The following is a 15002-nucleotide window of genomic DNA, read 5'->3' as shown; positions in this document are numbered from 1 at the left end:
GAGAGATTAAAGTCTCTCTTGGCTGCTGCAGGGGATATGGGGTGGGGAGCAGGGCTCCCCTGGACCCAGGCAGCACAGGCTGCCCCCCCTATAGCCAGCGGGGGACCCAGTATTCACTGTACCCGAACGTGCATCGGGTGCAGTGAATATATGAATATCTAATGAGCGGCTCGAGCGCTCCGGCCCCCTGCTGGCTGCACTGTGTAAAAAAAAAAAAAAAAATGTAAAAAAATATTTTTTTTAAAATTAAATATATATTCATGTGCTATAGGCACATGAATAAAAATAACATGGCCCTTCACAGAAAAAAAAACCTGATTTTTTGACACCAAAATTAAAAAAACACCCTTTTAGATTAAAAGTTCACATTCCTGCTCTCCATCAAAAGATGGATAATTTCTACACGGAGAGAGACGGCGAGAATCACTTAGAAAGACGGAGAATATTTCACATTGAATAGGGTGGCTCGCCTTTGGAGAAAAAAAACCTCTCTCCACCGCGTGAAAAGCACAAACTCTCCAGAAATCACAGCGAATTTTTCTCATTGAATACTGCCCTATGACATGATCTCCGACACATCACGATTGTCCTTTATCCAATATAATAAAAGTCTAAACAGACTGCTCCTCCCCTCTTTTGGGGGTATTCAAGTGTTTTGTGTGGTTGCAGCTACTGGTTAGCTAAACGAAGCAATTCAAGTATTGCTCGATTTTAGGCTGCGCACAGCTGCCGATGCTGACATTACTTATTTTGCGGTTCCATCATTTTGATGGGCTGGGAACGAGTTACCAAATCATTCTTTATCCGCTAATGCACCACAACTTCACAAGAAATATTGTGAATAAGTCAGGAGAAATGATCGGGATCATCAAAAGCATCATAAAGAAAGATCTTAATAAAGGCATAATCCCTCCGTGACATTCTTACAATGTCTGTAGCTTAAAGTATTTTAGATTTATCTGTGAGAAACAAATCAATTCATGACCATGAACATTAATAAAATATATAACCACGTCTACCAAGGTAATGATATCTACATTCTTTATGCAGATCTTCACAAAGTAAAATATCAGCAAAGACAGATGAAGTACAGTATGCTTTGTCCCCAAGGAAGAATCCAAGAATGAACGGTTTTAGTAAATACTAAATGAACTAAGCTGAACTTTGTTAACTTCCTACCAACCTGACTAGAATTAAATGGATAGTGATATCATATTTTCAAGTTAAGGACTTGATTTTGTAACACATTGCATCCTCAGATCATTTTGTACCTTTGTTTTAAAACGTGATATGCATTAAATAAACATAACAATTCTAAAACTTAAATGTGTGAATGTAGTGGGGTAAATTATATCAAGATATAAAATCAATCAGGCGCTAATTTGTGTATCTGAAATAATGGAGTCACAATAAAGGAACAAAATAATAAAAACAAAGATAAACAGCGCATCAGTGACCACAAGGTCTGTAAGTATTAATCAATTGCTGAAGCAGATGAAATACAAGTAGGAATAAAACAGTTCATTAGCTAGCAACATGCATTTGTATGGGATACATACTGATGACCAGCTGTCGGGATGCAGGCGGTCAGGAGACAGACACAGGATCCCGAAGGCGGGAATCTTGACAGAGGAAAGGTAAGTATACTTTTTTTTTTTTTTAATTCGATAAATTTTTATTGTTTTTTTTATATGCATTAGAACAAAAAAAAAAAAAAAACAAAGACAAACGTACACATACAAGCAAGACTTAGTACACAATTGCGAAATCCCTCATCCATTCGAGGGTTACATTATACAGAAATATAGTGGGTGATGGTTATTTATACATACAGTGGTACAGTATATATATTGGTATTCATTCAATATACGGTTCATGGTGTTACAGAACAGTCAACATTCCTAGTGTGCGGATTAGCTTCAGGTGTGGTTTAAGCGCATCGCGTGCAGGTATCTTATAGGAAGTATTTCAAGAGGAGGGCGCAGGGAGTGTGTTAGGCTCTACCCGTGACAGGCAATCATGCCATACTGCGATGTGAAGCATTTGTAGTTGTATAGGTACAAGGCATCAATAATCATTAGACAGGGTATATTCACACATTAACTAATTATAAAGTATTATTGTTGGTCTCAACTCACATTAGAAGATTTGTTGCGTAATAGAGTATTAACCCCAGGGCGCTGGTATTAGGGGGTAATTCTTGATGCATAAGTAGACTCCAACCATTTATACCAAATGGAGTGAAACTTTTTCTCACTATTTCTGGACAGGTAAACAAATTTTTCATGACTCACTGTTTCATTTACCAGGGAGATCCAAGCTATTATACTCGGGGGCTCACTCCTCATCCACAGTCTAGCTATGATCACCTTGGCTAGAGCACATATGTTGATCATAAACCTCCTATCCGTAGCAGTGAGGGCCTCTTCATCAAAAGCTGAGAGTAGACAGGATCCAGGGGTGATCACATTCCCGGGGATGCCCGCGTCCCTCAGAAAGTCAGTGACAGCTTTCCAGTATGTAGTTATGCTAGGACATGACCATAGTAAGTGGAAAAAGGTACCCTCTGCCGCATTGCACCTGGGGCACACCGAGGAAGTGGTCCCCCCTATACGATGCAGCAACGACGGGGTCATGTATACCCGGTGTAAGATATAATACTGTATCTGTTGGAATCTGATACTAGATGTGGACAGTTTGTGAGCCTCCAATGCGTTTGACCATATTTCATCTGTCATGGTTCCCAGGTCAGCTTCCCATTTTGACCTAATGGTGGGGAGAAGGTCTGAGTGCGATTTTTGTTGTATGGCCGAGTATAGGGTAGATACCAGGTGCCCTCCTGAGATCCCCTGGATCAATGTTTTAAGAGGGGAATTATTAATAAGGGAACCTGATGCGTGTCCCACTTGTTTGTTGAGAGCATGTCGTATTTGGAGGTATCTATAGAATTGGGAGTTGGGAATGGGGAAATCCACCTGTAATTCCTGGAAAGTTTTAAAGGTGTTATTTTGGTACAGGTCGCCTAGAGTGGATACATTCCACCTATTCCATGTGCTGTCTACCTCTAGAGAAGCCAATTCGGGCAGGGTGCGGGTATTAAGTAGGGATATCTCTGGGTCCCATCCCTGACCCCCCATAATTCCATGAACCAGTCGCCATATAATTATTGCTTGCCTGATCAAGGGGATTCTAATATTTTTTGTGGAACCGGCTAACAGGGTTTGTAGGGGAGAGCCTGCTGAAGAATGCTGAGCAAACAATTGTATGTGTAGAGTATTAGTATCTTTTACATTCAACCATTCCCATGTAAAGCACAGCTGAGCTGCATAGTAATAGTACCTGAAATCAGGTAAGGCCAGGCCACCTAAGTTTTTGGGTCTAGTGAGGGTTTGGATGCTAACCCTAGGGCGTTTTCCTGCCCATATTAAGGAGGAGAGGAGACTTTCGATTTTTTTAAAGTGTTTCTGGGGAATATATATTGGAGCTTGCTGAAGAATGTATAGAAGTTTCGGTTGGAAGACCATTTTTACCAGATTGATTCTTCCAGTGACAGTTAGTGGTAGTTTGCTCCAAAGCGGCGTTTTTGTGCGGAGATAGGTTATTTGTGGGAGAAGATTCAGTGAGATATAGGAGCTGGGTTTGTTTGAGACCCATATTCCTAGATATTTAAAGGTGTCAGACCATGGGAGTGGGAGTTGCATGGGGGGGGGGGGGGGGATCGGTACATTCCCTTTAAGTGGTGTAATAGAGGATTTGGACCAATTAATTAATAATCCGGAGTGCTGACCGAACTCCGTAATGGTACTGAATATTAGGGGTAGTGATTTGGCATAATCATGAATAAATAGGAGGATATCATCCGCATATAGTGCTATTTTGTCTTCCCTAGTTCCTATTTTTAGGCCAGTAATGTTATTATTTTCCCTGATCATACAGGCCAAAGGTTCGATGGCAATGGCGAACAGGGCGGGGGACAGGGGGCAGCCCTGCCTTGTGCCTCTGAACAAGGGAAACGGTTGGGATAAATATCCATTCACCGAGATCCTAGCTGTCGGTGAAGCATATAGTGTTTGAATAAACCCAATAAATTTCGGTCCAAAACCAAAACGGTCCATTACTTCCCACAGGTAGTTCCACTCGACAGAGTCAAATGCCTTTGCTGCATCCAGGGAGGCAATAGCCGAGATGGACTGGTCCTCTCTAGGAGTCTGTAGGTGTGTGAATAGTCGTCGGAGGTTAATGGCGGTGGTTTTATTGGGCATAAAACCCGTTTGATCTGGGTGAATTATATGCATTATGATTCTATTAAGTCTAGCAGCCAAGACTTTGGCCAGTATCTTGATATCTGTTGGGAGCAAGGAAATAGGGCGGTAGGAATCGGGATAGGAAGGGTCTTTGCCTGGTTTGGGGAGAACGATAATTATAGCCTCCGACATTGATGTCGGGAGCCTACCATCATCGAATATTTGTTGGGAAATGTCGAGTAAGTGAGCTGTAAAGAAGTTAATGTGTTTCTTATATAGCTCGGAAGGGATTCCATCAGAGCCCGGTGCCTTGCCATTGGGGGAGGCCTGTATAGCGGATGTTATTTCTTCAGGTGTAAAGGGAGAGTCCAAGAAGTTGCGATCTTCAATGGATAGAGAAGGGAGTGGGATGTTACAAAGGTATGTTTTGAGATCCTCCACTTCCGATGAGGATTTGGAGGTATAAAGATTCCTATAATAATATACAAATTCGTTGGCAATGTCAGGGGTTTGAGTGACTGTTTGGCCGTTCGTTGTGTGAAGCTCTATAACTGTACTGGGGCCCCTCTCCCCTCGCATAAGTCGTGCCATATAGCTGCCCGGCCTATCCCCAAAGGCATAGGTCGAGTGGGAGGTGAACATTAATTTGTATCGGGTTTTGTCTAGAAGATATGATTTCCAATTTTTTTGGGCACTCAGCCATTCTAGTTTGGAGGATTCTAATTTATCCGTGAGGTATTTTAATTCGGTGTTAACACACTGTGTTTCTAGTTCTGTCTCTTGTTTCTTATAGAACGTTTTTAGATTGGTGACCCTTTGAATCAGGGTCCCCCTAAGGAAGGCCTTAAAGGCATCCCACAGGACGTCCGCAGCCACAGTGTCGGAATTCTTTTCAAAAAATTCCTTCCATGTCGCCTCGAGGTCCAAACCTGTTCCCATACGGGTCAGCCAAAAGGAGTTAAGTTTCCACAGTGACTGACCTTTTTGGCCGTTAAAATCTAAGTGAAGCGTAATTGGGGAGTGGTCCGAGATGCCTCTACTCTCATACGCCGTGTGGCGGATCCTAGGAATCAGGTCTAGTGTAATCAATGCCAGGTCAATCCTGGAGAAGGAGGAGTGGGAGTGGGAGAAACATGAGTACTGCTTAGAGGTGGGATGTTTCACTCTCCAAGCATCCGTTAGGCCCATCTCTGCCACTACTCCCGGGAAGTGTGACGGCCTGGTTTGTGTGGAATGTTGTCTCATAGAGACCTTGTCCATTGTGGGATCCAGCAGATTATTAAAGTCTCCCATACATATAGAGGCCGTGCTGGGGTAAGACGCCATAAATTCGGCCACCTTTTTAAGGACAGAGGGAGAGTATGGGGGGGGAATATATACCGCCATCAGTAGTATAGGGAGAGAATTTATTAAACAATTTATGAACACGTATCTACCCCAGGGGTCGATTTGGACATCTATCGGGGAAAAGGGAACAGTTTTCTTAATGAGTACAGATACTCCCCTGGAGGAGGAGGTATGGGTAGAGTGATATGCCCATCCCACCCAGGGCTTTTTGAGGGACAACACTTTACTCCCTGCTAAGTGTGTTTCTAAGAGACACACCACGTCTGAGTTGTAGTTTTTTAATTGCCTAATTACCAGGGACCTCTTGACCTTGTCATTGAGACCCCTCACATTCCAGGAGAGGAAATTTAATGAGGCCATGTCATAGTATTAATGTGAAGGGGAGTGAACAGATGACCCAACCTCCTGCACCTGCGCCATGATACCTGGAACCCCTCCTTTTTTTTTCCCATCACTGCAGTACTAAGTGAGAACATTATGCACCAGTCTTGCCGACAAAACAAAAACATATAAACAATAACATACATATTCCTATTGGTCAATAGGAAGACAAAAACCCTGCCCCCTCCCCGCATACCAATACCCAACTGTGGCATACCTGGATCCCAGAAAACAAAACACTGTCAAACTAAAACGTGGGTGAGGGTTTCACCTTAAAAACCTAACAAGAGTAACATTACCCAATTAAACCCTGGTCATCATAGGAGGTGCGAGGGCAAAGAATATAATGACTACCGGTCATTGACCTCCCTCCTTAACCTTTTGTAATGACTGGGTATGTCCGCCCGGGGTACCTGTATGAGGTTATGATAGAAAGGGAGCTTTCTAAACAGTGTGAACTGAGATATAGTGTCACAACAAGATACGTCCTCCCTGCAGTCCCCGGAAACACATCATGAGCGTATCAAAAACAGTCTAACAAAACATTTACTTATCCCAATGTATTCGATGGGGCGATGGCTGCCTGGTATCAGTCATTATTAAGCGCCCGTCTCTGCGGTCTGTGTCTGTCGAGCCACGCCGCCGCCTCCCGTGGTGTTGAAAAGAATTTCGTTTCTCCGTCAGCGATAACTCTCAATCGTGACGGGAAAAGCATGCTGTATTGTATGTTAAGTTCCTTAAGCCTCCGCTTTATCGGTACAAATTGTGCCCGCTCCTTCTGGACATCCATCGCAAAATCAGGAAATACAGAAATGGGCGACCCATTCCACTTGAGGGGACCCGCAGTACGTGCCAAACGGAGGATAGTGTCCCGATCCCGATAGTGTAGAATTTTGGCCAGGAACGTGCGTGGTGGAGCTCCAGGTGGAAGTGGACGTGTTGGGACTCTGTGCGCCCGCTCAACCGCAAACTGATTAGAGAACTCCTTTGCCCCAAAGAAGTCAGTAAGCCATTTTTCCAGGAATTGTTCTGGTGAGTTTCCCTCTTCCCTTTCAGGCAGGCCCACAAATCGGATGTTGTTACGCCTGAGGCGACCTTCCATATCGGTCATTTTCTTGTGCACTGCCTGCATTTGGGACTCAAGGGTGGCTGTACGTCTGTCTAGGGGGGCCACTGTGTCTTCCAAAGTGGATGTGCGCGCTTCCACTTCATCCACCCTCTCCCGGACCCGCTGGAGGTCATGATGAATGATGGATAGGTCAGATTGAAGTTGGCCTATCTTGTCTGCCAGCCTTGTTTCGGTGGCCGTAACTGCATCAAGAACCCTTTGGAAGGGGTCGTCGGGGGTTTCATCAGCAGGGGGCGAGGAGGTAGGTGGGGACGCAAGTTGCGTATCTTCAGATTGTTTAGGCTGAGGAGGCTGCCTGGAGAATTTTTCCAGCCTGGCGGCTGCTGAGTTTTGGTTACCTTTCACCATTGTGCTACCAGTAGAGAACACCAGAGGGCGAGCTGGTATTAATTAGATAGTTGTCGAAGCAGTCACTGTCCCACTGTTAAAATAGCCTCCAGCAGTTGAGGGGTTTCTGTGTTAAAAATAGCAAAAAAAAAAAAAATAAGGGATCCTCAGGAGCTTAAGGGGGTAGCTGGGCGGATTCCACAGGGCACTGAAAGGAGTGTGGTGACCACAGTTTAGTGCGCAGCTTGGTGCGATATTTCAGGAGCCCCTAGGTCTGCCAGAGGAGTGTGGCCTGCTTAATGTCACAGTTATGGGGGGCCCACACTGTACCTGTTGCTGTTGTGTGGGGTTGCAGGGCAGCGTTCCCGGGTTTCCCTCTGTGTGGGGCTTGTGCTCAGGGTATGGTCTCCCTCTGCTGCTGCAGTTCTGGGCGCAGGGGGAACAGTTTTATTTCCCAGTTGCCCTAGATGCTGTTCATTGTGCTGCAGTGGCTGTTTCACAGGAGACTGGGCAGCAAGGAGATAGCCCTCTCCCTGGCCACCCCAGGTGCGTGTAAGCGACAGCAGGGTCAGGGCTGGTTCCGGGGGTGCCGGTACCTGGTCTCCCGGCCTCCGGCTGTTGCGGGCGTCTCCGGTGTGCTGGCGAGCAGGGCGGCTCCTGCGCACGGTCCCGCTGCCAGTCGCAAGATGGCGGCGCCGTCAGGACCCGGCACACGCGCCCAGGGAGGAAAGGTCTGTCGCGCTCAGTCTTCAGGTCACGCAGGAGCACCGGAGTAGGTGCCTCCGTTCGGGGGGATGCTCCGCTGCAGGGATTAGTTGTTATACCCCGGGCAGGGACCCTTCAGGATGATTCTTAAGGATCGTGGAGGGAGAGCTCAGGCAAGATGCTTCTCACTCCATGCCGGTCTTGGCCACGCCCCCCCGAAAGGTAAGTATACTTACACTCACCCTGCCCCCAACCCTCCCTTCTAGCAGCCTTAGCCTCCCCCTATCTTTCCCCAATAGTGTCTAATCCCAGCACAATGCTGCCTAGACCTATCCCCCCTGTCCCACAGCCGAATCTCACTCCAACTTGTAAGTGCCTAAATCTAACTGCCCCATCCCCACAGCCTAACCCTAAATCCAGAAATGGGAGTTTGTCCATATTCTCACATATTTTCTCAGCAAAAACTCCCATGAGCCTAGCAGGTGCAAAGATATACAAATGTTGTAACGTATCTGTCGGAATGCAGCTACTTGTTCTTTCTCACGGACAATTAGCTAAGTTTTTCTCATATTTGCCAAGTATAAGTAGAAATGTCTAACATATTATACAATGCAGACCCCAAAATACAGTTTATATAGTTTGTTTATGATTCTGACTTTTTGGCAACAGTTTACGCATGCTCCGAATACAACATAAAATTTGCTAGGGAAAAAAAAAGTTATATAAACCCCTGTAGGCACGTTGTTCAATACACCATTAGTGCAGGTGTTCACAAACTCTCCGACCCGGATAACCTTGCCTTTTGCAGATAGCCTGATTATTTGACAACTTGCCTGTCTTACCAGCATGGGGTAATTTATACCAATACGATGAAGTTAGTGTTGCAGCCTTGATTGGTGATGGAGGTAAGTGCACAGTGGATGACTCCCCTTTGGACACAGCTAATTTGTTGGTATTTTCAGGTACAGAGGTAATGACAGTTGCATACACCACAGAAGTCTATGGTGCAAGCTTTGAGAAAGCTGCCGATATGAGCAAGGAAACATGTCAGGGAACCAATGGTGTCAACAGCTCTTGAACCATAAAGATGGTGGTGGTGGTGGTGGTGGGGGGGGGGGGGGGTTTAGGCCCTAAGGTAATATAGAACTTCAAACAAAGTACTGAACACAGACAGTGAGTTTGATCATGTATCTGTTGAACATTTATAATTCATCATCTGCCTTTTATCATCTTGGTCTCTTTGTGGGGTGCTTTTTTTACTCACGGTTCCACTTTCTAGCTTGAGGCAGTGATAGAACTTTCCTGTATAGCCCATGTGTACTACTCCTTCCCCTTGTATCCAATAACCTACCCTTTGTTTTCATAACATTTTGAATATGTAGATCTCAAAATGTACCCTTTACTCCCATACTACATATCTGCAGTAAACCTCAGTGTCCTGCTATATATTGAAATACTACATAGAGCCAGATGCACCAAGCCTCGAAAAGTGATAAAGTCTAGAGTGATAACCAACAGCTCCTAACTGTCATGTTACAGACTGGGTTTGTTAAGGTGACCATACACCTACAGATTTATCTTCAGATCTGGCTGGTTGGAACAAAACTCCAGTCATTTCTGAATGACAATTTGTCAGTTTTCCAGCATTTCGAAGCAAATGGTTGTCATTTGCTGTCATCCAGAACCATGTTTTTGTTCCAACCAGCCAGATCTGAAGATAAATCTGTAGGTCTATGGCCAGCTTAAGAAGCTGATTAGCCTGTTGTTTATCCCTCTATACCTTATTACTTTTCAAAGCTTGGTGCATCTGGCCCATGGAATGAATACATGGAATAAACACATTATTATATTATTAATATTGCTCCACAATTTCAATTACCGTATATACTCGAGTATAAGTCGACCCGAATATAAGCCGAGGCACCTAATTTTACAACAAAAAACTGGGAAAACGTATTAACTCAAGTGGGACCCTCACTCGAGTATAAGCCAAGGGGGGCTGTTTCAGCATAAAAAAATGTTCTGAAAAAGTAGGCTTATACTCAAGTATATATGGTATCTCCATTGTCATTGTTTGTGCACTATTACACGTATCAACAAGTCTGTACAGTCTAAGGCAAATAACTGTATGGCCATACAATAGTTGGTGCACATTGGTGTTGTAGTGGACTCTGTGTTGTAAGACTCCCTCAGCTTTTTAGTTTTGAGATAAAGATTAATGGTTATCTTGTTCAGGCACGGAGTCTGTGAGGCAAGTCTCCTCTGGTACCCATCACTGTGGCTCCACGTCAGGAATATGGTGCAGCAGCAGCAGACCCACTCGCCCCAACTGTGGATCTCTCAGATATCTCTGCTGCTCTGAAGCACAGGGTTGATATTTATATAGTCAGGTCCAAAATTAAGCATCAGTTCCGCTCTGGTCTCATGCCCACTGTGGCATACAGAATTGGAGTTTGTTCCAGGTAAGCCTACACAGACTGGCAATAAATTGTGTAGCCTCAGTACTCCGTAACAAAGTCTCAGTTTTGTTCTTTTAGATTAAACACATTTTTAAACACTAATCTGCTCTCCACTAATTATAAAATATAACACCCTATGTAACTATGCACATACAGTATTACCCTAATAGGGCCTTTATGTCGAAACAGGGGGTTACTTAGTCATGGAGACAAAAGACTGTACACCTGTGGCTGAAGCTAGATATGGGTGATAGAGAACACAAATGCAACGTAATAGCCCACTACCATTTTTGGGATATTAATGCTGCCTGATCAGCTGGAGGACATAATGTACTGTTAGTTTTGTTGAGATTAGTTCTCATTAGTTATCGGATCCTTCACATAACATACCTGCATATGACGATAAATTCCTGCAGGACGGTAGCTGGGAAACTTTCCAGATCTTTAAAAGCTACAACTACAGGAGGTGCTTGCCAATGTGCAGAAGATGATCGTTTTTTGTTTGGAGTACTTGATTTCTTTTCCTTTAAAACAAACCAAGAAAATCTAGACAAATATGGATACAATTAAGAACATATTAAGAGCACAAGAAACTATGAAACAGCGCTGGCATTATTTGTATAATTACAGAGTTGTGACTTGTGGATGGTACTTATTTGGCTGAAAAATAATTGTTAAAGATCAGTGCTCCTGTAAAACATACAGTGTTACATGATAACTTGTCGTTGTGTCTCCATGTCTGACTGAAAAGACTCATTCAGCAAAACAATCAACTATTAAAATCAATGCAGAGGTCAAGAAAAAATGGCAAATATAAAATGCAATTAAAGTAAAACAACCAAAACTGAATTACCATGTCTTACCAGCAGGTGGTAACACAGACCCTTTCACTCATGTATTGTATATTAACAACCATGGAAGAGCATTTTTATAATTTTTAATTCAAATCTCTGGAAACTAAGTTACAAAGACTTGTGTATGTTAAATACTCACCACAAATCAAAACTGTAAAATCAGCATTTGACAGCAGTTAGGGTTTTTTTTTAGCACGCACCACATTATTCCCATGCTAAAGAATACACAAAAGCACTATGCTTTTCAACCTGTGCAAGTACCTGGCTGTTCATTCAGCACATTCATGAGAGCATGAACACACGCAGGTATTTGCAATTGCTGCAAAGTTAATTAGCACCTACTTTTTTCCATTTTACATTCTCACAAAGTAGAGACAGATAAATTGGAGAGGAATAAAGCATTAACCAACCAGTTCTTGTTATTTTTCAAACACAGTCTGTACAATGAGTTAGAAGTGGATAGGTTAGTGCTTTATAGCTCTCCACTTTCTCTTCCTCCATGCTTTGATTAAAAAAAACACCCCTAAATACTATACTCTCAATGAATGTTCCCTCTAATTGTACGAAGGCTGTATGCGGCAAAAGATTTTGGCTGTGCAACTTTGGAAGGAAATGTACATTTTTGTGCGTCACTTATATATAACTGGAAAATGACGTTCAGCATTTGTGTTAACTTTACTTCAAGATGTTATTAAACATTTAAACATTCAAAACACAGCATACAATGTAGTTAATGGGTGAAACACACATTAACTGAGTCCACAACTGCAAAAAGGGACCACTGCTGCTTTGTGCGCTCTGTTGTAATGTCTGTGCGCATGCTCGTCGAGTTATGTGCACGCGCACAGCTTAGAGGGAACACTGCTCTCAATGTATTTACCTTTGTGGCCTTCTGATACCAGGCAGACAGTGAGGCCAAGGAGCAATTCATCTTCCTCTGAGAGAAGGTAGCATGGTCGTCCTCTTCATCAAGATCCACGCTGCATCCCATAAGCTGTGAGAGGAGCTTCTGAAGCAGCTGTTTTATTCCTGGTAAGATGAATGAGGACAGGCTGTATCTACTATATAGTGTCACTGCATACGCCATTAGCAACATACCAGATTAGCCTTTTGCAGTCTAAATTAATTTTTTGCAATTCTAACAGTCTGGTTTAAATGAAATGTAATTTTTGTTTTTAATTTAAAAACGGTCTACATTGAATGCTGAATCGTGTTAATGCTATTTTAAAGTGGCTCACCCATGGATCTGCTACTAGCACTAGGGCTGTTGAGCCTGACTAGATGTTAGACCTGAAAGGGTTAATACTTTAAAATAATGTATAATTTATTCTCTACAAATATATTCAACAATGGAAATTACTATAAATTTCTTATGTGTGTTTGAATTATTGTTAGTATATTATATACTAGTTAAAAGCCTGTCAAAATGATGGCTTCTGTAACGTACTTCACTTTGAGCTGTGACAGGTTTCAGCAGATAAAATGAGGCAGGGCAGCAGGGAGGATGAATAACCCAAATGACTGCACCTGCCTCTCCCTGCTTATTTTCAAACGCTGTGATCAATATCCAACGCGTTTCGTCTAGGTTAGAGACTTTATCAGGGTTTTTTTTTTGATCTTCATAATATTAGTGCCAATCTTAGCCTACAAATAGTCATAGAGACTCACAATTTAATGGCAATAGGCGACAGATCTTTCTGTCAATGAGTTGGATTTCCCATGAAAAGATATACGCCCTAAAATGATTTAATAGGAAGGATTCCGTTAAAAATAATAGGGTCCAATAGGGTAAATTTTAGACACACCTACTACAAATTTCAACCGGCCTTCAGTCATACATTAAGGTGGTCCTTGAGTGGAGTTAGAAAAATTGAGTTATTCCCTGTCCCAATCCTATGTGCACGCTCTTGAGTCTTGGAGTCCAGCCAGCTAGAATATACAATAATAACATATGGTACTTGTGTAGTTTCACTGCGGCAGCCTAAGCTGCGTTGTCAGCATAGCCCAACGGCTACCTAGCGTAGTCAGCATAGTGTCTCAGCGGCAGTTCTGTGTAGTCAGCGTAGTGTCCCAGTCAGGCAGCGTAGTCACCGTACTGTCCCCGCAATCTGCAGCTCTGTCCCGGCGTCCCTGGCAAGCCTAGTGAGCGCCTCTCACACAGTGACGGTAACCACCAGATCCCATGCGCTGGCGGACGCCGGCGGAGAGGCGATCATGCGGGTGCCAATGGAGAGGCGCTCCATCTGCCTGAGGCGCACGAGTGTCTCAGATGCTTGTGTGTCTCAGTAATTCTTGCGGCAGGGTATGGCAACCCTGACCATTTTTGCTTCAGGGAGACGGGGGTAAGGGGTTTGGTAGCACATGCGTCTCGTGCACAAAGAGGGGTGCGGGCACAAGTGCGTCTCATACACAATAAATTATGTATTTACCACTGCTCCATGATACATACTGGCAAATGCCTCCATTTCAAACCCCCACTATCCATTTTTTTGGAGTTCATAGTTCGTTTAAAATGATGGGTTATCTTTATTCTATGGGTCGTTACGATTCCGGTGATACCAAACTTATATAGTTTTCGTTACATTTTACCACTAAAAAAAAAAATAGAAAATGTTACGGTTTTTCGAATTTGCGTCGCGTCGCCATGTTCTGCGGCTTATAACTTTTTTATTTTTCCACCTATGGACCTGGGTGAGGGCTCATTTTTTGCGGGCTGAAGTGTACTTTTTAATTAATACCATTATGGGATATGGGCGACTTTCTGATCTCTTTTAGCTATTTTTTTTTGGGTAGGCGATGCGACCAAAAAGCGTAGTTTTGGCGTTGGGGATTATTTTCCGTTTACGCCTTTAACCGTGCGGGATAACTAATGTTATATTTTAATAGATCGGACTTTTAGGAACGCGGCGATACCAAATATGTTTATTTTTTTTATTATTTATTTATTTTTATTTGGGAAATGGGGAAAGGGGGGTGATTTGAACTTTTAATATTTTATTATTTTTTTTTTATTTTTAAACTTTATTTTTTTTTTTTTTTTACTTTTACTACAAGGCCCCCTAGTGTACTTGACCACTAGGGGGTGCGATCGCCTGTACTAGGTTCAGCCATAGAGCTCTATGGCTGAACGTAGTGATTTTTTTCACTTCCTATTACATCCTGCCTGAGGCAGGATGTAATAGGTATGAATACACGGACAGCACAGGGGTCTACATTAGACCCCTGGCTACCATGGCAACCGATCGGCACCCTCCGATCGCGCTGCGGGGGGCCCCGATCGGCGCCGGAGGGGGGCGCCCCCCCTCCGATCAGCTATTTAAGCACTGCGGGCGCTTTGCCCGCGGTGCTTAAAGGGTTAAACGGCCGCGATCGGCGAACTCGCCGCTCGTGGCCGTGAGAGCAGGGACATGGCTGTAATATACAGCCATTACCTGCTCTCTATCAAGCCAGCTCACTCCGTGAGCTGGCTTGATTCACCCCCAACCGACATATGACGTATATATACGTCATATGTCGTGAAGGGGTTAAAGAAAACTTTCACACCTGGCATATCATA

The 15002-nt window shown here is 43.6% G+C and overlaps 1 protein-coding gene across 5 annotated transcripts in view; it reads right to left on the bottom strand.

The window, feature by feature from the left end:
* Window positions 1–15002, bottom strand: part of ORC3 (origin recognition complex subunit 3) — a 118837-nt gene that overhangs the window by 61573 nt on the left and 42262 nt on the right. For all 5 annotated transcript variants that reach the window (XM_083177106.1, XM_083177105.1, XM_083177103.1 and 2 more), the window contains exons 7-8: window positions 12327–12475; window positions 10983–11116 (exon numbers count right to left, since the gene is read on the bottom strand). In XM_083177106.1, the coding sequence (XP_083033232.1) occupies window positions 10983–11116; window positions 12327–12475 (283 nt within the window). The remainder of the gene's footprint in view (window positions 1–10982; window positions 11117–12326; window positions 12476–15002) is intronic.

This window comes from Crinia signifera, chromosome 3, assembly GCF_055691185.1.
Source record: "Crinia signifera chromosome 3, ASM5569118v1, whole genome shotgun sequence".
NCBI classification, from domain to species: domain Eukaryota; kingdom Metazoa; phylum Chordata; class Amphibia; order Anura; family Myobatrachidae; genus Crinia; species Crinia signifera.
This window is presented reverse-complemented; position numbering and strand designations above follow the sequence as displayed.